Source organism: Euprymna scolopes, chromosome 31, assembly GCF_053919585.1.
Source record: "Euprymna scolopes isolate OS-2025 chromosome 31, ASM5391958v1, whole genome shotgun sequence".
NCBI lineage: Eukaryota > Metazoa > Mollusca > Cephalopoda > Sepiida > Sepiolidae > Euprymna > Euprymna scolopes.
Window position 1 is genome coordinate 65183162 of NC_136512.1, and position 21562 is coordinate 65204723.

Sequence of the window (21562 nt, forward strand, 5' to 3'; positions counted from 1 at the left end):
TACTTACAAGAGGGACCACGTAAAGGTTGCTAACGTCCATGTTTCTGTGGAATATCGAGATTCGATCTTGGCACACCCAGTTTGTCAATCTATGCCATTAACCACTGAGCCATTGTCACCTCGCTGATGCTGCAGCTGTTGATAATAATGATGATGATGATGATGATGATGATGACGACGAAATATAATCTATAATATAAATCTCACCAGTCTGTTTAAATGTATGTATGTATGTATGTATGTATGTATGTATGCCTAAATCTTTCGACAGAGGTGACGGATTTTCACAGGATTAGCATAATTTTGAAGCTAGACGTCTCGGACGACAAATATCGAAAAATTGGCTACAAACATTAATTCCATCACCCTCAACTGGGCAGTTTTCTACAAGGAGAGGTCAGATTTTTGTGAGCCATTTTTGCAAGTCACCGTATCGGTTAGATTGACCTTGTCTGATTTTAACGTTCTGAACTTCTGGTCACGTCATAGAATAGTGGTAAGATGTCAGATTTTCTTTAACTTTACGGGTTCAAGCCTGCCTGCCTACTACAACTTTTTTTGTTTTTTTGCTCAACATACACCTCCAAACACCCGGGCAACGCCAGCCACCCAGATTAGTCTATTATAGAAATCTCATTTATCTAAATGTATGTATGGATGTATGTATGTATGCATGTATGTATGTCTGCCTAAAACTTTTCTCAGCGGCATCAGACTGGGTCGAAATCAGTACTGTCTGAAAGGGCGATGTCTTGATCAAATAATATGTGAAAATTAGAAAAAACGGTCAATTATTTCCCATAGAATAGACGTTTGCAATGGAGGAGGGGGGGTACCAAAAAATCGCTCCTTCATGACAATTTAGCCAAACATGCATGCGTGAAAAACGTTCTTTCTTGAATTAATTTAAATAGAAAAAAAAAACGACGTTACTTTGCTGATGCGATCGTAGAGCAGTGGTTATAGTGACAGAGTTGTTATCTTAAGGTTGCACATTCGCGCTGACATATCGGACATTTTTTCGATTTTAGAAGTTTTAATATTTAAACAGGATTATTTATGCCACTTTTCATTCGCTTATACTTTATTTTCCCGTTTTTTTTTATTTTTCCATCACGTTCGCTGTTTTTTGGGGAGGTGGGCGATTATTTTAAGAAGTTTTAACATTTAAACAGAGTTAATTATGCCATTTTTTTTTTTTTACGTTGGCTTATTCTTTATTTTCCACCACATACATTCTCTGTTTTTTTGTTTTGTTTTTTCGATTAAAAAAAAGAGTTTTAACATTTAAACAGGGTTATTTCGTTCACTTATTGTTTATTTTCTATTTTATTATTGTTTTGATTTACCCCCACCCCACCCCTACACACACACACTCACATCTCACCACACCCGGATAACGCCGGGTACCCCCGCTAGTTTAAAATAAAAGGAAAATATTTTTTTTTAGCTGAGACACTGAAAAGTGTTTAAAAAAGGGGAAAAAAGAGAAAAATAGAGAGAAAAGAGGGAATGAAAGTAAAAAGAGAGAAAACAGAAAAAAGAAAGAGAGAAAAACGAAAAAAAAAAAAACAAATGAAGAAAAATGAAAAAGCAAAAGAAGGGACCAAAAAGAAAGAAATATGGAAGAAAAAAGAAGAAAAATCGGGAAAAATAAAAAAAAAAAAAAAAGGAGAAAAAAAACAACTTTTTGTTAAACGTACTATAAGCAACAAAATGAACTTGTTTACCTTTCTCCGGAAACGGGTTATCGATGGCTAGTTTGAGAGCATGGGCAACTATATCTCCAACTGACCAATGTGGCGGTCTTATATCATTATAAGCACGGGCTGCCTCGTAACCGACCTTAATTCTCTGTCGTTTGGCCTGTAAAAATAGTCCCTCTTTACGCATATTATCTCTTTCCGCAACTTTTCTAGAAAGCACCTGCTTCAAGTGAGCCTTATGGGTTTTAGGCAAGTATTTGTTTTTCCAGGCGAACTTTAGTTCAGTTATAGCCTGTTCAAGTGATTTCAATTTGGCTTGAAGAAATGCAACATCCGTTCTTTGGTCCAACGTTAATCCTGTTCAAAGATAGAAAGTGAGACAAATTAATAACAATGTAATACAATTAAGAAAAATGATCGTTACATATTAAAAGACCCTATGTCAATGGCGATTAAGTAGCTAGTGTGAATTTTGGCAAGGGTCACATTGAGTGCATGATGATAACTCAGATCTTTAAAACAAAATCATTGAATGAAAGAACTTGAATGCCTACTGGAGAGAACTTGAATGCCTACTAGACACTATGGTCTCTCTGTACAGGGGTTTGTCAGGTCAACCTGGCATAAGGACACTTTTCCCTACACATAACCCTTGACTAAATATTTAAAATCACATAGTATTTGCATTTACAGCCCAAATTAGATCTCCTCAGTTCTCTAATGGTATCTTTCTGATTAAAAAAAAAAAAAAAAGATGCAGAGAGTTATCTCACATAGAAATTGTTTTCTACACTAGAGTTATGTCCCTTGGTAAGAAGGCTTAAACTCAGTATCTACTTCCTTCCCACCACAGAAAGATGTGACATTAGGGCAGAAGTAGAAGAGAATAAGTTAGCGCCCCAGAATTGGGATGGACTGGATTTCTTAAAAATTGTTTTGGCCCTCATATCAGTATTCCCCAATCGAGGCATTTCAGGCAGGTAGCAACTAATTAACTCCTTCCTAAATAGGGAAGGCAAGGCCTGAAACGGTGACCCTCTTAAAACTCCCCAAGACTAATACAGATAAATGGCTCAGTTTCTGTTGGACTAATTGTTAAGAAGGGATCCTTGATTAGTATTGATTAGTATTAATTAATATTGATTAGTATTGATTAGTATTGATTAATATTTATTAGTATTGGTTAGTATTGATTAGTATTGATTAATATTGATTAGTATTGATTAGTGTCAACAAGTAGCATTTGTTACTAGACTCCCTTAATAAAAAGGAAAATTTCCAAATCTCATAAAGTCAATAATTTTCACTAATTTTATTTCCCTTATGAAGATTTCAATCAAGATATAATGATACTAAACCTTATGTCTAGAATCCTTATTCAAATTTTGATCTAAATCCATTACATGATTTTTGGTTCTAAAAAATGTCTTAAATTTAAGCTTAAAGGGTCTTCAAAAGAAATTGAGATTCTGTGAATCTATATACGATTTCCCCCACTCTCTATCTGTGTCTAAATCTAAATGCAGATTTCATGAACAAAGCTTCTTTTCCAGAACTGCCCGTCTGTGGAACACTGTTCTGCTGGCCTGCTTCCTGGTTGAATACAGCATAGTAGCCTTTAAATTCAATGTAAACAAGTTCTCGGTGAGCCGCCTTCATAACTAATCAAATTCTTCCCTAATTTACACCATTAACAATTACTAAACTACCACCTTCCATTGATTAACCCTTATCCTCAAGTGGCTTTTGGGCCTTGATAAGTAGTGACTACTAAGTAAAAAAAAAAGTATTTTACTTAAGTGCTGTCTAATGATTATGGATCAAAGCTAATCTAATATATTGAAATTTTCAATTGAGAAATTTGTGCTTATATTATGCCCCCCCCTCTAAAACCCTTTTAAATAAACTGAAAATTGGGGAATGTTTATTAATTGATGTCTAATACCTATCGTTAAAATTTCACAAAATCAAACTTATCTGAATTTTCAAAAAGGGCTTCCACCCTTCGTATTAAACTAAATATAGGCCACGTTACCATACTTTACACCCAGCAGTCTATTGACTGATTTATGTTCTTATTTTTAATGATTTGAAAAGAAAAGAAAAAATTTAAAAAATAATGCACTTGGCATAATTGTAAACATGTTCGTAATTGGGCCAAGAGACCAGGGTTCAATCCTCGGCCAAGTTATATCAAAGATTCAAAAAATGATATCCAATAACCCCTTGCAAAATCTGAACATTATAAGTAAAGGTAAGGTTCAAGAGTAACTGGAGTAAACCTGGACAAAGAATGGCGTGCTTTCCTTACACCTCAGTATAATAGCTAATGAAAAGGGAACCTTTGTGTTGCTCTTGACCATTGTTTACAACTTTACTATTTTTATGCGTAGCAACATCGTACCAAAATTCATATTGAATTGACTAATTAGTTTAGGAGTGAATGCTGTATATGGATATTGGAAATTTGTCAATGTTGGTTGGGTTTTAATACTGTGGAGATTAAAACAGTTTTGTCCCTTGGACGATATGTGAAGAGTTGCTTCCCTTGTCTGGTAGAGGTGATGTGTCATTTAAGCGTTTTAATAACTCGGAGTGATCTTCCTTTGTTTATATATAAACGAGTGTTCTATGTGTCATTTTTTTTCTTTGTGTTCCATCATGTAAATAAACCAGACGTCTCTTCTGCGTCCCTCTGTGTAAGACTAATAAAGATGTTAACTGTTAATTGATTTTTTTTTTTTTTTTTTTTTTTTTTTTTACAAAGGCATCACCACATTATCAAGGCCCAGAGGCCACTCAAGGATAAGGGTTAAAGAGTGTACAGTAGAAGTTGGTCAATATAGTAATCATTAGTAATGAAAATTTGGTAAATTTAATAACTTATATGGAACGGCTCATCAAGAACTTATTTACTTTAGACTTGAACAAAACCATATTGTAGTCAGCCGGAAAGCAGGAAAACGGAAGACAATTCCACAGGCGTGCAGTTCTAAGAAAGAAGCTTTGTTCATGGAATCTACGTTTAGGTTTAGGCACAGATAAAGAGTGGGGGAAATTATTGATAGTGTTTACAGCTAGACGAGTGTTTCTTGTGAAAGTTTGGCGAGGGGGGACCATAGATTGAAGCTCAGTTGAACACTTTCCATGAAAATAACGATACATCAGAGACAAACTCGCAACATCTCTTCTGTGAGATAGAGGTTGCAAGGAGGAGAAAAGGACATCTCCTACGAGGCTACGAAGTCTATTTTGAACTCTATCAAGGCAGGACAAGTTCTTTCTAGCAGCTCCTGCCCAGATGTGGCAACAGTATTCCATCCTTGGACGTACCTGGCTCTTATATAGATAGAGAATAGCATCAGCAGTGAGATATCTACTGGATCGATAGAAAGATCCCACCATTTTTCCAGCAGCCTTGGCAACAGATTTGATATACGTGTTCCATTTAAGATCAGGAGTAATGGTCAAGCCCAGAAGCTTGTCAAAACTTGAGGCCTCCTGAAGACGAGAGCCATTCATTTCAATTGATGACAAATGTGGATTAGAATGTTGATGATGTAAAGAGAGAAGCTTGGTTTTAGATGCATTAAAAGTAACCAGCCACTCCTTTCCCCATTGTACTACGTGCTCAAGATCAGAGGAGAGAGAATTGGAGAGAACTTGCTCGTTTACTGTCTTAGATGTGGTACCATAAATGGTAGTGTCGTCAGCATAAATGTCTACAAATGATGTAAGGATATGATTTGGAAGATCATTAATGTAGATCAGGAAAAGAGTTGGGCCCAGGATGGATCCCTGAGGGACACCGGCATTAATATTGTGAGCTTCTGATTTTTGCCCCTCAACTACTACTCTTATGAATCTATCAGAAAGAAATGATTTAATAATTGAGAAGACTTTTCCAGCTATACCATAGCTAGCGATCTTATGAAGTAAACCTTTATGCCATACCCTATCAAAGGCTTTAGATATGTCAAGAGCAATTGCCCTAGAAAGATTGCCACCGTCGAGAGATTTGCTAATCCTATGCGATATAACTGTAAGGACATCTGCTGTAGATCTAGCAGAACGGAAACCATATTGAGTGTCACTAAGAAGGTTATTTTTGTTGAGATGTTTGATTACTTCTGTATTTAATACAGATTCTAGCAACTTACTCATGACGCACAGGAGACTTATTGGCCTGTACTGAGAGGGGGATGAGCGATCACCTGAATTCTTAAATACAGGGCATACTGATGAGATTTTCCAGGGAGATGGGAAACTATTCTCCTTAAGACAACGTTTAAACAGTTTTGTAAGTATGGGCGCTAGTTCAGGTTGAAGTTTTTTGAGTACTATGATTGGAATACCATCAGGGCCAGTTGATTTATTTCTTCTGCGTCATTTTTTTTTCTTTCTTTGAAGATTGCAATGCCGGGTATGGGGCAGCTAAACCAGCTGCCAATATTACCCTGCATTTTATTGAAACCAACCGAGAGCTCTTTTTAGTATCCTCGTTGTTCCCTTAAGTGCAATTGTCTGGATTTCTTTTGCACGTGGTTCACCAGGAATATTAGTTAGGTAGGACTTTATGTTCTTCTTCATAAGCCCTGTGGTAGGTGTATCAGAATTTTTGTAGGAATTTTTGACACCCCTAACACGAAACTGCGAATAAAATATAAAAATCTCGTAATTTCTCTGTTAAAAGTGGGTTGTTTATTTTCTTTATGGATTATACTTCCAAAATAAACTATTAAAGTTGTATAAAAAGTAATAGAAATATTTTCTTTTTCTTTTTTTTTAAATAGTAATGAATTTTCCAAACTCAATATTTTTCAATTTTTAAACTTTAAAAATCTATCAAAATTTTTCTATTGATTCTATTTTTACGATATTTTCAGGGTCAATATGAAATTTTATGTTCTTTCCAATAAACTGAATATAATATTTTAGACAAACGTTTTTTTTTAATTCACGCCCCCCCACCCCATTTTCAAGTGTCTATTAAAAAGTAAATAATTAATTTACTCACTGAAAAGTAAATAATTAATTTACTCACAAATTGAAGAGAAAAGGTCAATAAATAATATATTCAAATTTAAAACAAAAAAAAACGTAGTGTTTTTTAGAATTTTACCTGTAAAGTTTGAAGTTTAAAACCTTTTTTTTTAAACCACGTTATTTGTTTTTTCTTTTTTTTTTTAATGAAACCTTGGCCCGTGCTCCTTTAATTGAAAAAATAATTAGGGCTTGAATTACATTTTTCGAGGAGTTATAAGCTTGGAAAGACAGGGGGTCGAATAATTCACGCTTCCCATTTTGAAATGTCTATTAAAAAGTAAATAATTAATTTACTCACCAAAGTTTTATATATCACAAATTGAAGAGAAAGGATCAATAAATAATATATTCAAATTTAAAACAAAAAAAGTACTGTTTTTTAGAAATTTACCTGTAAAGTCCGAAGTTTAAAACTTTTTTTTAAAAATAACCACGTTGTTTTTTTTTTTTTGTTTTTTTTTTAATGAAACCCTGGTCCTTGCTCCTTTAATTGAAAAAAAATTAGGGCTTGAATTACATTTTTCGAGGAGTTATAAGCCTGGAATGATGGGATGGAATTATTCACTATTTTCACGAAATTTCTGACACACCTAGCCCTGTGGTACCTATAATAACTGGTATGATTGATATCTCTCTAAGATGTCAGTTTCTTTTCATATCATACATGAGACCTTGATATTTGGTCTGTTTCTCCCTTTCAGCTCTGTTCAGACCTCTATCATTAGGGACACTCACTTCAACCAAGGTTGCAACTCTCTCTGACTTATCCCATATAACAATGTTAGGTTTCACAGCAGCATTTTCAAAGTAGGTGGCTATAGGGATTACATGGTCGTAATGTATGGTACATAAGTGTAAATTGTTTTTGACTCCTAGTGGGGAGGGGGGTATGAGACCAATGAATTCGCCAATCGTTTTTATAACCACCGGCTGTGCTAAGCCAACCAATGAAATCTTCCAAAGTTACTATAAAAATTGTCGAATTTTGGATTCAATCAGTTCACCGTATATATACAATGTATATGTATATCACGAGACTGTATTGACTGTTAGCTGCCATCTTTGTTAGAGGAAATTACTTCACACTCAGTATCGAGACTGCACTCTGTTCAATATGTCTCAAAACTTAACAATAAGTTACTTCCAACTGTTTTTTTCAGGTTGATGTTCCAAGGATTTGCTGCCACATTGGATGTTTATTTTTTTACAGAAAATTAACAAACATATTAAGTGTTAATTGATTTATTTCTTTTTGTCAACCCTTGATATGACTTCTTGTATGAATTTTATTTGAAACTAACAAGGTATGTCTTTTATTTAATACATAATTAACTATCAAATGTCATTAATTAACCTAAAATGAAAACATAAAAAATATACACATACCTAACTCTATATAGATAGAAATTAGTAATACATTATCATTGAAATAAATTGTGTGCTTAGCAAATGAGATCATGCAAGTAAATACCACTTCTAAATACCTGGAATCCTGCGTTTGTCTCTCTGATAATCAGCGCCTTTTCTTTTCTCTTCTTCTTTTACCAGAGTTAGCTCCCTTTTTCTCTGGTGAATTAACTCCAGTTGTTGCTGCAGGAACATTTCATACTCTTTTAGACATGACACACTGGGGAGAAAAATAAATCATAGTAGTTTAAAGTTTAAAGTCTTTTTTCAATCCTGTAAAAATAAATATTACACTGGAACAAAAATTATGCCTGTATTATTTGATGGTTAATTATGAAGGTTAGAGTTAGGAATCAAATAAAACATACCCTAATTTGAGAGGATTCACACTATAGAAGGTATCGACGTGTCAACAAAAAAGAAATTAACGTGTAACGATGTTTTTCGTTTAACATACAGGATATCAGAGAGGACGTCTGTCTTTATTTACATATCAACACGAAGAAAACGAAAAACATCAATTCACTTGTTTATATACAGAACAAAAGTAAGTAACTCTAAGTTACTCAAACTGTTCATGTCAATGAAAATAACATATCATCAAAGCATAAGGTTAGGGAACTAACTCTTCACACAGTTCAAGAGAGACAACTCTTACAATTTTTCACAGTATTAAAACCTATATCTTCATTGATAATTTTCAACATTATTACATTTGGAGATGAGGTCAAAGCTCATCATCATCATCAGTTTAATGTCAGTTTTATATGCTGATATGTGTTGGACAACTTTTAGATATTAACTTCCAAACTAACCTATCCCTCTTTATTTCAAGCCCATCTTTCTCACATCCTCCCATTAAAACGTAGCAGTTACAAATAAACAAAGAAAATAAATTTTTAAAAATCCGAATCAGCAATTTTTCTTTTTTAACAAAGGTTTTTATTACAATTACTGTCCCGTCTCAACACCACTTAAAAGTCTCTCGCCATCATCCATCTTACCTGGTGTACACTTTTCTATGGAAGTTGAAATATAAAAATGAATTATATATATTTTTTATATATAAAGATATAGTTTGTTCGCTTCTTTTAGGCAAGCGTTCAATTTCAGTTGATGGTTCCAGGTTAGATAATTAATTCTCTGAAGAGAATTAATAATGCCCAAAGCCAGTCAAACACCCATCAAGCCTACAGACAAGAATAACTCCTTGATTTAAAGGGGATGTGCCTATCATAAACAATCAAGGAGCTTGTTGTGCTGTGCCAGAATGTAACAGCCCTTCCAAAAACGTCCACATGGCACAAACAAATCAAGTTAAATTGGCCATTAAGTGTGTTGTATCATGGGATGCGTTAGATCAACATAACATAAAATATCTTACTTCAGGGAGACCAGCCTTCACGTGGGTATGTTGCAACTCATGAGGAAAGAACATAACACTTATGAACAAATAAAGAAACATTTATTATGAAGACACGCACACACACACACACACACACACACACGTAACTACAATTCAAGCATAATAGATGAAAGTTAGAAGTCCAAGTATGGTAATTTTATCTCGCCATTTCAAAGTCACTCTGTTTTTCGTCCACTGTCTCCACTTCCGGTCGTTGATGTCACGAGAAGTCACGAGAATTTAAAGTTTAGAACTACGGACAAAGGGAGGCGACTTTGCTACTCCCCTTTGCATTATACTTTTGTTTCATCCCAACATCTCCCTTTTAACTTTTGTCACTGGTACGACTTCAGTTGGGGATCCACCTGCAAATGTTGTGTTGGACAACTAGTGTGAGCTGACTTCCTAATGTTAGGTTCTTGCACTCCAGCTTCAGTGTTCTGAGAAGCTTCTGGTGTTTGTTGTGGCAAGTTAAAGGTGTTCAACAAGATGTTTAGTGGAATAAAGTGATCTGGTATTCTGTCTGGGAGATGTGATGGTCGCAGTTGGTTGGAGTGCCAAACTCAAATTGAATTTTGGACATTTACCTCATACATTACATTTCCAGTTCATCGTACAATGTAGCCTTGACTCTTTGTTGTTCCGGTAGTCTGTTGTTAGGACTTGTTGACCTGGTAAGAATGTTCTTTGGAGTGAACCATCCTGGCGGTTGTACTGCCATTCCATTTTTGTGTTTCTCTTGATGGAATGATGTGGTTTGGGACATAGGACATCGATATGTAAGCGGATTTTCCGATTCATCAAGCATTCGGTTGGTGAGCTACCGTTTGGTGTGCTAGGATTTGGTGTTCCCTATAGCTTGTCAAGAAGGTTTCAAGTATCTCTGATGTTGTCCCTTCTCCCCTAAGTTTTAAAAGAGATCTTTTAAAGATGTCCACAAGACGTTCAACTTGACCATTCAACTGTGGATGAAATGGTGGTGTGCTAATGTGGTTGATACCGTTTTGTTGGCAGAAAGTAGAAAACTTGACTGAGCTAAAAGCAGTGCCGTTGTCAAAGACCAAAGTCTCAGGAATGCCAAATCTGCTGAAAATCTTCTGAATTTTGGAAATTGTTTCCTCAGAAGTAATGTGGTTCATTTGGAATATCTCAGGCCATTTTCTGTAGGCATCTACAACAACGAGAAAGGAATGTCCATTTATGGGCCCTGCAAAATCTATGTGGAGGCGCGCCCAGGGGGAATCTGGAATAGGCCATGAAGAAAGTGTAGATTTTCAAGGGAATTTAACTGCTAGCTGACATTTAGAGCAAGTGTGTGCAAGATCTTCCAGCTTCTTATCCATTTTTAGCCAACAAACATATTCACGTGCTAATGCTTTCATGCAACTGATGCCTTGGTGTCCAAAATGGAATTGTTTTAGAATTCTGTTTTGAAATGATGAGGGAATGATGACCCGTTCGGACCGGGGGAAGTATACCATCAACCTCTGATAAGAAAGATTTCCATTGAAAGAATGGTAGTAACTGTTTGTTTGAGGATATTGCTGGTGACTTGGTATGGTGGTAGTTGATGACTTCTTGTAGTAGAGTGTCAGAAGCTGTAGCTTCTTTAATCATGTCAGAAGTAACCAGTAGTTCCCTTATCGTAGCTATGAGCATTGAAGAGATTTCTAGCTCCAGGGATATTGTTGCAACAACAGAGTTTTCAGGTGTGTACTAATTAATCTCGACAGGGCATCTGCATGTCCAATCGAATTAGTTGAAAGGTACCTTATTGAGAAATTGTAGTCCAATAATGTGGTAGCCCATCGTTGTAGTCGATTAGCAGTATACACTGGGATACCTTTCTTGGATCCAAAAATGCTCACCAAAGGTTTATGGTCTGTAACCAAAGTAAAGTGACGTCCGTAAATCATTTTATGGAACTTCTTTACAGCATATATTATCGCCAAGGCTTCTTTCTCGATTTGACTGCAGTTCCTTTCTGCAGGTGTCAATGACCTAGATGCATGAGTGATAGCTTTCTGACTGCCATCAGGAAAAATGTGAGAGATCACGGCTCCAACAGCACAGTCAGAAGCATCAGAAACCACAATAATGTCCAAAGATGGATTAAAATGGGTCAAGAGAAGATCTGAAGAGAGTAAAGCTTTGATTTTGGCAAAAGCAGCTTTGCATTCTAGTGACCAGTTCCATGCAATTCCTTTTTTCAGGAAATTATTGAGAGGAGTTCGGACAAAGGGAGGCGACTTTGCCCAAAGAAGTAAAGAGTTACTCCCCTTTGCATTGTACTTTTGTTTAACCAACAAAGTGATAGTGCCATATATAGGTGATTAAATAAATAATGTGTATGTATTGTAACTTTTGCCATTGCTAAATAGCAGAGTATTACTATTCTTGACCAAAGGAAGAATCTATCAAGCATGGGTATGATGTCTGAAAATGAAATCTGACCAGTAAGGGTTGAAGATATGTGTTGCATGTGTGGAGAGAAATGATATAAAAATGATACGATAGCTATGTAGAGGGGAGGACTCCTTCAGTCTTTGACAAACTATGGATAGAGGTGCCTGCACATGAAATTTTTGTGGCATGAGGTGCGAAATCTCCAACCACACCTCTCCTGAGTCAACATTGTTAAATACCAATGGCAAGTGAAGTGTATGTACAGGATGACTGGAAACAAATGCCGAGATAAGCAGAGAGCACATACAGCGCCTAGAATTCTCAAATGGTCACCCATCTGGTACTAACCGGGCTCAAAGTAGCTTAACTTTGGTGATCTGACGAGAACAGGTATGTCAACGTGATTATGCCGTATTGATAGATGTGTAATGCAAGTCTTAAAGACAGGCTCACATCTGATGAGCTCAGAGATAGATTAAATCTGGACAATATAGAGAGATGTGTGCAAAACAGGAGCCTTCGATGGTATGGCCACATTGAAAGCATGGATGAGATTTCCTGGGTTAGTAGATGCAGAACAATTAAAGTAGTGGTTCAAGTCTACTCTTCTGCAAAGCAAAAAAAAAAAACAACAACAATTTTCCTATACAAAACAACCAAACCAAACACCATGAATAAATATTTGAAGATATAAAGAACTTGAAGCATAAAAACGCCCACTAATATTACTGGATTTGGTATTAAAATAGCCCCAAAACGGATTGGTATGCTGTAAAATAAAACAACCAACCAATCATCATCATCAACATCATCAACAACCGTTTTATATGCTGACATGTGTTGAATAGCATTTAGATATAGACTTCCAAAATAACCTATCTCTGGCCAGGTCTTTATTTATCGCTCTCTCTCTCTCTCTCTCTGCTCCTTCTTACTTCCTCCCATGTTTTCTCCTAGGTTTGCTACCTCAACTGTTCTACATCTATTCTCCCTGTCCAGATTCAATCTTTGTTTGAGGTCATCACATCTAAACCCATCTTTAACACTCACATTACACATCCACCGTATAATTCTCATATCATTTCTATCCAAGCAACGCATGTCCTCAACTCTCAATGGCCTGGTTTCACTTCCATACATCATCACGCTTTGTACACATGCCTGATAGACTTTACAGTTACATGAGAGATCTATTTTGTTGATATGTATGTACGGGTTGTGATCCGGTGGGCATATTGATACGCAGATCACAGCAGATGACAGGAATAACTGGAAACAGCCAATCACAATGCGGGGAACACATAGGCCAATCTCAATGGTAGAAATGAATAACCAATGAGAAAGCAACATTAGATGCTCTGGTGGGATTAAACCAATAAGAATGTAAGCAGACATAAATTGGAAGAAAATTCAATTAAAAATTATTTAGAATGCAAAAAAAAAAGAAAAAGGAAATGGAAGAAAACAGTGTTACTAATTTATTGTTGCTGGAGAGAAAGGAGATATTTATTGGTCTGTAACAGATTCCTCTCTTAACCACCAAATAGTAACATAAAAAAAAGAAACATTTCTGAAAAAAAAAAAAAAACTTTCCTTACAACTTTTCTTCCATTTTCATACACACAAAAAAATACACAAAAAACTTTCTTCCTTAAAAGTTTTAGGCAAAACTAAAAACAAAAAAACAAAAAAACAAAAAAAACATCGAAATAAAACAGAATTTATCCAACAAAATAATTTTTCTTACAAGCAAAAAATTAAATATTTCTTTATTCGACTTATGGTAGGTTCCTGATATCATTTTTTTTTATTTATTGTATTTCCATGTTTTTATCATTATCATTTGATCATAGCAGTTTAACAGTTAAGGAAGGATTGGCTGGCCATTTCCAGTTAGCTGCGTCATCTGCTTGGCACACCCAAGTAATTTCGTGTAACTTGCTGGTCGGTAAATGCAGAAGTACCAATGTTACGGAGAAGGTCAAGGCAATCACTAGAACACAATCAGACAATCCCGGGAATAAAGTGACCTGTATTCATGGTGCCTGGAATGCGTCAATATTACGTCAATCGGCCAGGAAAGCTAACCAATATAAAATGGGCTAGACCAAAACCAGTAAAAGTACAGTAAACAAAAGCTGGCGAAAATAAGGTAATCAGGTTAACCAACACGGGAACTCTGACCCAGAGAGTTTGCAAAACAATAAAAAAAAAAGCTGGCGAGAGAAAGGTCATCAGGTCAATCGATATAAATAAAAAAGAAGATAGGAAAGACAGGGAGACACAAAAGCGAAAATACAGGCCAACACAAAGTTCTGCAACCCACCTTCTCCACTAACCTCTACCGCACTCCAATGTTAGTTGTCACTTTTATTTTGATGTGTAAATAAACAAATCCGTATTGAAAACATAAAAAGTGTCTCGTATTCATTTTAACACGAAATAACTTTTCGTTTGACGGCCATAGAGAAACTTGATGATCACAGCTTCTTATATGTAACACCAAAAAAAAATTTATTATTTGAGAGGAGGGGATCAAATAGCCATTTATATCATTTAATGTTATCATGAAGTACGTATATCTTTTAATGTTATCATGTAAAGAAAAGTAACTCATTTTTTTATTTTTTGGAGAGTTCTTTCACTTACACTGACTTGAGTTGTGTGCATGTGTGTGTGGGTGTGGGGGAGAGAGAGAGATAAAGAGAGAGAGAGAGAGAGAGAGAGAGAGAGAGAGAGAGAGAGAGAGAGAGAGAGAGACCAAAGAAAGGAATGACTTAGGTTAGAGATTTTCAAACTTTCTGGCTTGTGGACCCCTTTATATTTCAGATTTTCCCCTAAGGACCCCTTATAAATGCTTATGAAATTTGTACATAGATTTTTGCATTAACGCAATAGAACTGGTTTTAAGCTTAATTGCGACATAAGTATTCAAATAAATACTCCATGTTGATGCAAAATGCAGCAAAATTAAATTTTACCTTATTAAAAAAATTGATTTTTCATATGAAGTAATAAAGTAATTATATTTTACAAATAGTTTTATTGTCAATTACACAGAATTCTTTTTAAATACACACCTTGTGAGAAGGATGTGCTTGCTTGACTTTGCACAAAACCATCAATTCTTGGTGATATTGTTGATAAACATACACGTAAGTCATTTTCTGAAGCAAGTCTGGATCTGTATTTATTTTTCAAATTGGATAGAAGCCCCTTCCATCTTGTCCTTGCGAATCCCCTGTTGTCTGCAGACCCCAATTTTGAAAACTCCTGGCTTAGGTGAAGAAGAAAAAGGGGTGGGGAGGGGAAAAAAGAGAGAGATATATGTTATGTTACACTTTTACCCTGGGTAGCCCTGCTAGTTGATTCATAAATCCTTTTTCTCATAGAAGAGATGTTGCGAGTTTGTCTCTGCTTTATCGTTATTTTCATGGCAAGTGTTCGGCTGAGTTCCAATCTATGGTCCCCCCTTTGCCAGACTTTCACAAGAAACACTATCACTAATTTCCCATACTCTTTATCTGTGCCTAAACCTAAACGTAGATTCCATGAACAAAGCTTCTTTCTTAGAACTGCACGCCTGTGGAATTATCTTCCGTTTTCCTGCTTTCCATCTGACTACAATATGGTTGTCTTCAAGCTTAATGTAAACAAGTTTTTGATGAACCGTTCCATATAAGTTAACAAATTTACCAAAGTTCCATTATTAACGATTACTATATTGTCCAATTTCTATTGTACACTCTTTAACACTTATCCTTGAATGGCCTCTTGGCCTTGATAAGTGGTGATGCCTATGTAAAGAAAAAAAAAAAAAGCCATACCGATCTTCAAGTTGGTCGATCCTCATCCTGTAATTATGCAGCGTAGACGCCTGAGTAGATAAAGCCATGAGTACATGCTGCAATCTTGGATTCTGGTTCTTAGAGGTACGTAGGGCATCAATAACGATTTCATATTCTTTTAATATGGCTAACAGCAACGGGCGGTAAAAGATTGTATGTTCAATGACCTTTAAATAGAAAGAAATTCATAGCATTAAATCCAGAGATGCTTCAGCATGACAAAGAAAATAAAAGCAAACAAACCTTTTTTTTACTTAGATTGCTATATTGCTTATACTCTACAGTATAATCATGTTGACATACCGGTTCTTGCCAGATCACCAAAGTTAAGCAACGATGACTCTGGCCAGTACCAGATAGGTGACCATTTGGGAATACTAGGTACTGTTGGGTGATGAGACAGCACTATTGTCAAAAGAAGAGTAAAGTGACTCCTTCCCTCCGCTCGTCTGTGAGAGACCCTTGGGCAAGTTTGAGAACCCCTTACAGCACCCCTGATCAGGGTAACGTGAGGTCATAGAAAGCAGGTGACTGATGCAATATGACAAGCAATCAGGTATAATTCTGTTCATGGTTTCCTATCCTGTTGTGCTGGGCAGAAGATTTCTTTGGGTACAATGGTCAGAATAATCACTCCGTATGGGCACTGTTCAGACAGAAAGGAGCTGCAACACTGTCTGTACAACTGCAAAGAAAGCTACGGCAATGCATCAAACACTTTCGAGAAACATCATGAATGGTTTGGTAAGCAACAATGAATTCATGAATGCCTCAAGGGAGAGAGATAGATGGAGAGTCACAGCTGTCAATGCCTATTCCAAGCAGGACACCATTCAAATGAATGAACTATATTACTAGTGGAAGTACCTGTTTATGGCAGGTTTCTTTTATAGCTACAATTGTCCGTTCAACATTTTCTCAGAAACTACTGCACCGATCTCACTGAAATTTTGTATGGACTTTTGTTATGAAATACATCAAACTAAGTATTATGGTAACTGTTCGATGCACTGTTAGGAATCAATGGGGATTAATTTGGATTAGTATTTAATGCAATAATGAGCACAAATTAACAAATATTCAACCATCAAAATGATTTTAAGCACTCATTCTAAGTCAACAAGCTTTAACTTTTGTTGGTTAAAATGTCTAATTTATATACTGATATGCTAAGGCATTTCAAGTTTGTACTAGTGATTTGCCGATTCCAATATTTTTCCTGATTCCGATACAATCTCCAATTCTGATTCTTGTAAAATTTCTAAATATTCAACTATAGAGTTGTAGTTTTTTATTTGCGAATTACCATAAAAACTCATGCAATATGTGCATACATTTACGCAAACATAAAAAATATGTTTATGGTGCGAGCAATAGATTTTAGTTTAATTAGTATTTTAAAATTAATAAATATATATCAGTTTATTATTAATACCAGCAATGGAAAACCAAGTTTTAAACAAAAAAAAAACAACAACAACAAAAATTTAAAGAATCGTTTTTGGCATTGGAAAATAGGCACAAATTTTTTCCAATTCTGATACCGATTCTAAAATACTCCCAAACGTTTTGAATTTTCTCCAATTCCGATTAATCTTTCCAACACTAGTGCATAAATTATGTTGTCATTAGTGTTGGGACGATTAATTAGAATCAGAAATCGAAAAAATCAGAACTTTTAGTGCATCGGAATTGGTATCAGAATCAAAAAACTTTTAGCCTAATTTCTATTTCCCAAAACGATTCTTTTCACTTTTCTTTTATTTTTTTTTTATTTTCGTTTAAAACTTACTTTTGACATCCTCCCCAAAATGTTAGGAAATAAAGGAAAAAAAATACAATAAATAAGGAAACAAATTGATCATCAGAACAAAGGTTACGAGAAGTGATGTTAGTAGAAAGACAATGGGGAGGAAGTTGTTCACCAAGGAACACAAAGGAAACTGAAATAGGATAGTTAATCAAGGTGTGGCAATGACTGGGATAAAGAATCGGACATAGAGGTCAATATATTTAAAGTTCGTTTACGGATAATCTTAGGAGTTTTGCGCCAGTTTACAACAGTTAGGGACAGTTTACAGATAGTCTTGAGTTAGTGATGGTTGAGGAGAGATGCAAATTTGACACCGTCGAAGGCAGGTTGAGGCTGGGTCCAGATCAGGAGAGCCTTATGAGATCAAGATGAGCTGACATTAATTGACGACAAAGAGGCCTCGACAGACAACTAAGATGTGAATGCTAGCGGTTACAGATTAGTTTTCTTGCGATGGTATTAGACACACACCCAGAGCCCAATTGTTGGAGCCTGTGCGTTCTTTTGTTTCCCTAGTGTTGGATTTTTATAGTTGTAAGCCACTGTGCTTGCCCCTTCGGCAATCACCAATATGAGAGATGTCAGCATGGCCAGAAGAGAAGATGAAAGAGAAGGAAACCACTGAAACAGCATTGGGATCAGTGATTGTTGACGAGCAGCGTAGTACATGGTACACATTAAATTGCTACAACCTTTTATATAAATAAACAATAGATGTATGTGTGTGTGTGTTTATCTGTGTGTAAACATAAATGCTTACACACAATAAACTCTTAACCCTTAAGGTGTAAGCCCGTGTTTAGTTTAGTTTCTTAGCTAGTCAAGTGAATGCCCTCCCCTTCTCTTCCAATAGGAAACCTCCAAGATGTCCGCACCTAAGATTCTCTTTTCGACCCTGGTCCTTCAGTAATTGTTTCCATCTTGGAGTGGCATCACATTCTCCCCAACTCCCTCACCCCTATTTTTTATTACCCACCTCCATCTAGAATTCAGCCCCATTTAGAGATCAACCTGCTTGTTTTTTGTCCCCCCCCCCCATCAAGCAGGGGGGGGGAGTAAGTGAGCAGTCTACAGTCTACCACTTAGAAAGGGTTTGGAGGGACTTACACCTTTTTCTTTTAGAACTTGTTCCCTTCACTCTATGCCAATGAAATAATGCTTTATTGGATACAACGGTTGTTCCAAAATTTTACTTTTTACAGAAATTATATATTTTTTAAAAACAGAAAAAAAACAACTTGATTTGGGAATCTCTATATGTGCATTTTTGTATGTCTTTTACATATATGAATCGGCTGTGATCGTCAAGTTCTCTTGGTTGTATAAACGAAAAGTTATTTTGTTTTTAAAATGAATACGAGACATTTTTATGTTTTTGATACAGATTTGTTTATTTACACTTTACCCTTCAAAAATAACAGTGATAACTATCATCATAGCGTGGTGGAGGTTAGTGGAAGAGGGTTTAGGTTGTTTTAAATCCCAGGATTTCCCATTGTGCTCTTTGATTGCCCGGACACCTCTCCCTAACATGTCCAGCAAAGGCTTTTTTCGCTGAGGTTCTCGGTGGGGGGGGGTACTATTTTTTAGAACTTTTTATATATTCCCTAGATTTATGATTTGTGAACGCACGTTGTATCTACATTTATTTTCATTTCTTTTTATAAAATTCATGCTATTCCTTCCTCTCGCGTGTTTGTTCGGCTTTTTCATATAAAAGCAAAACTAATCGAAAGCGAAGGTGTTGTATTGTTGTATAATAAAGGGGGCACCATTGTATGATCGTCTAATGTTCTGTCTATTTGTGATATATTTGTATCTAATTGTTCATATGCTTTTTTTTGTGTGTGTGTGTGTGTGTGTGTGTGTGTGTGGTACATGTATTTTGGACATACCTTCTTCATGCGTCGTTGATTTTGTCCACCTGGAATTCATCTTGTTCTTGGAGGGGCAACTGGAAACCTGTTTTGGCCGGATATTCATTCACTCCAAGACGATGAATGGTTTTATATAGTTTTTTTATTCACCTTCCAGATGTCGATCACAGAAGAATGGGAAGTGAATGACTTTGCTTGAATAGGTCTTATTTTCACACACGTCAGCGTCCCACCCCACCCCCAGTGAAGGGGAGGAGACGACCTGTTAAGCCGTCTTCTTCTTTACGTCCAAACCCAAAACTCCCTGACTCCAGCTAACCTGATCGCGTGACTCACACGCAGATCCAATCAGCTGACCCTCACTTCCAGCAAAACGTGTCTACAATATGATTTAACATATTTCTTTCTTATTTTCGATCTATTTCCTAACAAAGGCAGCTTCCTATCCTTTTGTGTTGGGACGTCCAAAAAGCAATTAGTTTTGATCAATGTGGGGGAAACCCCTCATATCTGACAATTGCAATTCATTTGGACACTCCCTTTTTTTAGAGAGTTGTTTTATCCAACATCGTGGGGAAACAAATAAATGAAACGACGGAAAGTTGAACTGACCTTCAGCCAACGCTTGTTTCTGTACCTGCTAGCAAGCTAACTTTTTGATTGACATCGCCAAATTTGAACGCTTTTCACTTCCTATGGCCTCGTAGTGTAGCAGTAAGATGTCACATTTTCTTTCACTTTCTTTTCTGTCTTCGGGTTCGTCACGGGTTCGAGCCTCCCTCTCTACTAAGACTTTTTTATTTTATTTTACACTTTCAAACACCCAATACTACACTGTTCAATACTGTAAAACTGAAACAAAGCTGTTCTGCTTGAAAAGTGCGCCATTTTCTTCTTATTCATATTTATATCGATTCTTTGCTTTAAAAAACTAAAGTAATTACGTGTTTACTTTTTTAATATTCCATTTTGCTGTTTCAGATTATTTTACTAAAGTAAGTAAAGCTTCATTATTTTTTAAAACTGTTTTTGTTTCTTTGTTTTTCGATATTTCGTCGATATTATTTAGTAAGAGTGTTTAGCAGAAAAGCCAACAAACGACTCCCCGAAAAAATAAATATACAAGAAATAAATGTTACCATAGTAAATAAAAGTTCAGTTCATGTTTTTTTTTTGTTTTGAAATAGTTTTTAATGCTCTTTACTTGAAATAATTTCAGCGAACCGAAATTAAAACGAAATTTGAGGCGATAACTACTTAAATGAATTTTTATATAAACTACACATGCCATAATCGAATATTCCTCAAGCACAAAATAACGGAAAATATGTTTATAAATATTCCCTACGTTGACAGAACTCTCTTAAATTGTTAACACAGAATGCTCAGGTGCCCTTCCTTCAAATTCAAAATGGGGCTCTCCATTTCAAAGTCGCTGCCATTTTTATTTTTTTTTTTTTAAAGCAGTGCGTCAATTAAAAAAAAAATTCTTTTTGCAAACTACTTAAAAATACAAACCAATGAACTTTTCTACCATAAAAGTAACTTTTATTGACTATGGTAACATTTATTTCTTGTATATTTATATTATTATATATATAACATTTTGTCTTTGTAAGGAAACATCATTTTGTTGGTCACTCTTGGCTACGAATGGAAACAAAGTTATAAAAAAATATATTTTCGCAAAAATTATCTTTACTTTCATCATATTTTGCTTTGGGTAAAATTTTTGAGTATCAAAACCTATCTCTTTACACCCCCTCCTTTTCATAACCTACCATACTTTTATCAATCACAGTCCATTTTCTGTAGGCTGTTTTTGACCCCAGTCAACGACGGGTACTTCTGCTAGTATATATATAAAGATATCCACGTATGCTTCTAGAATGATACTTCAAGGTTATGAGGGTTTTATGAAGCATAAAAACGATGTTGTTTTATATATATATATATATATATATATATATATATATATATATATATATATATATATATATAAGTAGATTGTAGTTTGCTTGAAGCATTGTTGAAGAAAATTATAAGGTAAAATT

At 35.5% G+C, this 21562-nt stretch overlaps 1 protein-coding gene across 2 annotated transcripts in view; it reads right to left on the minus strand.

Moving 5' to 3' along the window:
- The window catches only part of LOC145255764 (clathrin heavy chain linker domain-containing protein 1-like), a 76920-nt gene that overhangs the window by 30480 nt on the left and 24878 nt on the right, over positions 1–21562 (minus strand). For both annotated transcript variants that reach the window (XM_080114425.1, XM_080114426.1), the window contains exons 3-5: positions 15798–15985; positions 8237–8379; positions 1731–2063 (exon numbers count right to left, since the gene is read on the minus strand). In XM_080114425.1, coding sequence (XP_079970551.1) covers positions 1731–2063; positions 8237–8379; positions 15798–15985 — 664 coding nt within the window. The remainder of the gene's footprint in view (positions 1–1730; positions 2064–8236; positions 8380–15797; positions 15986–21562) is intronic.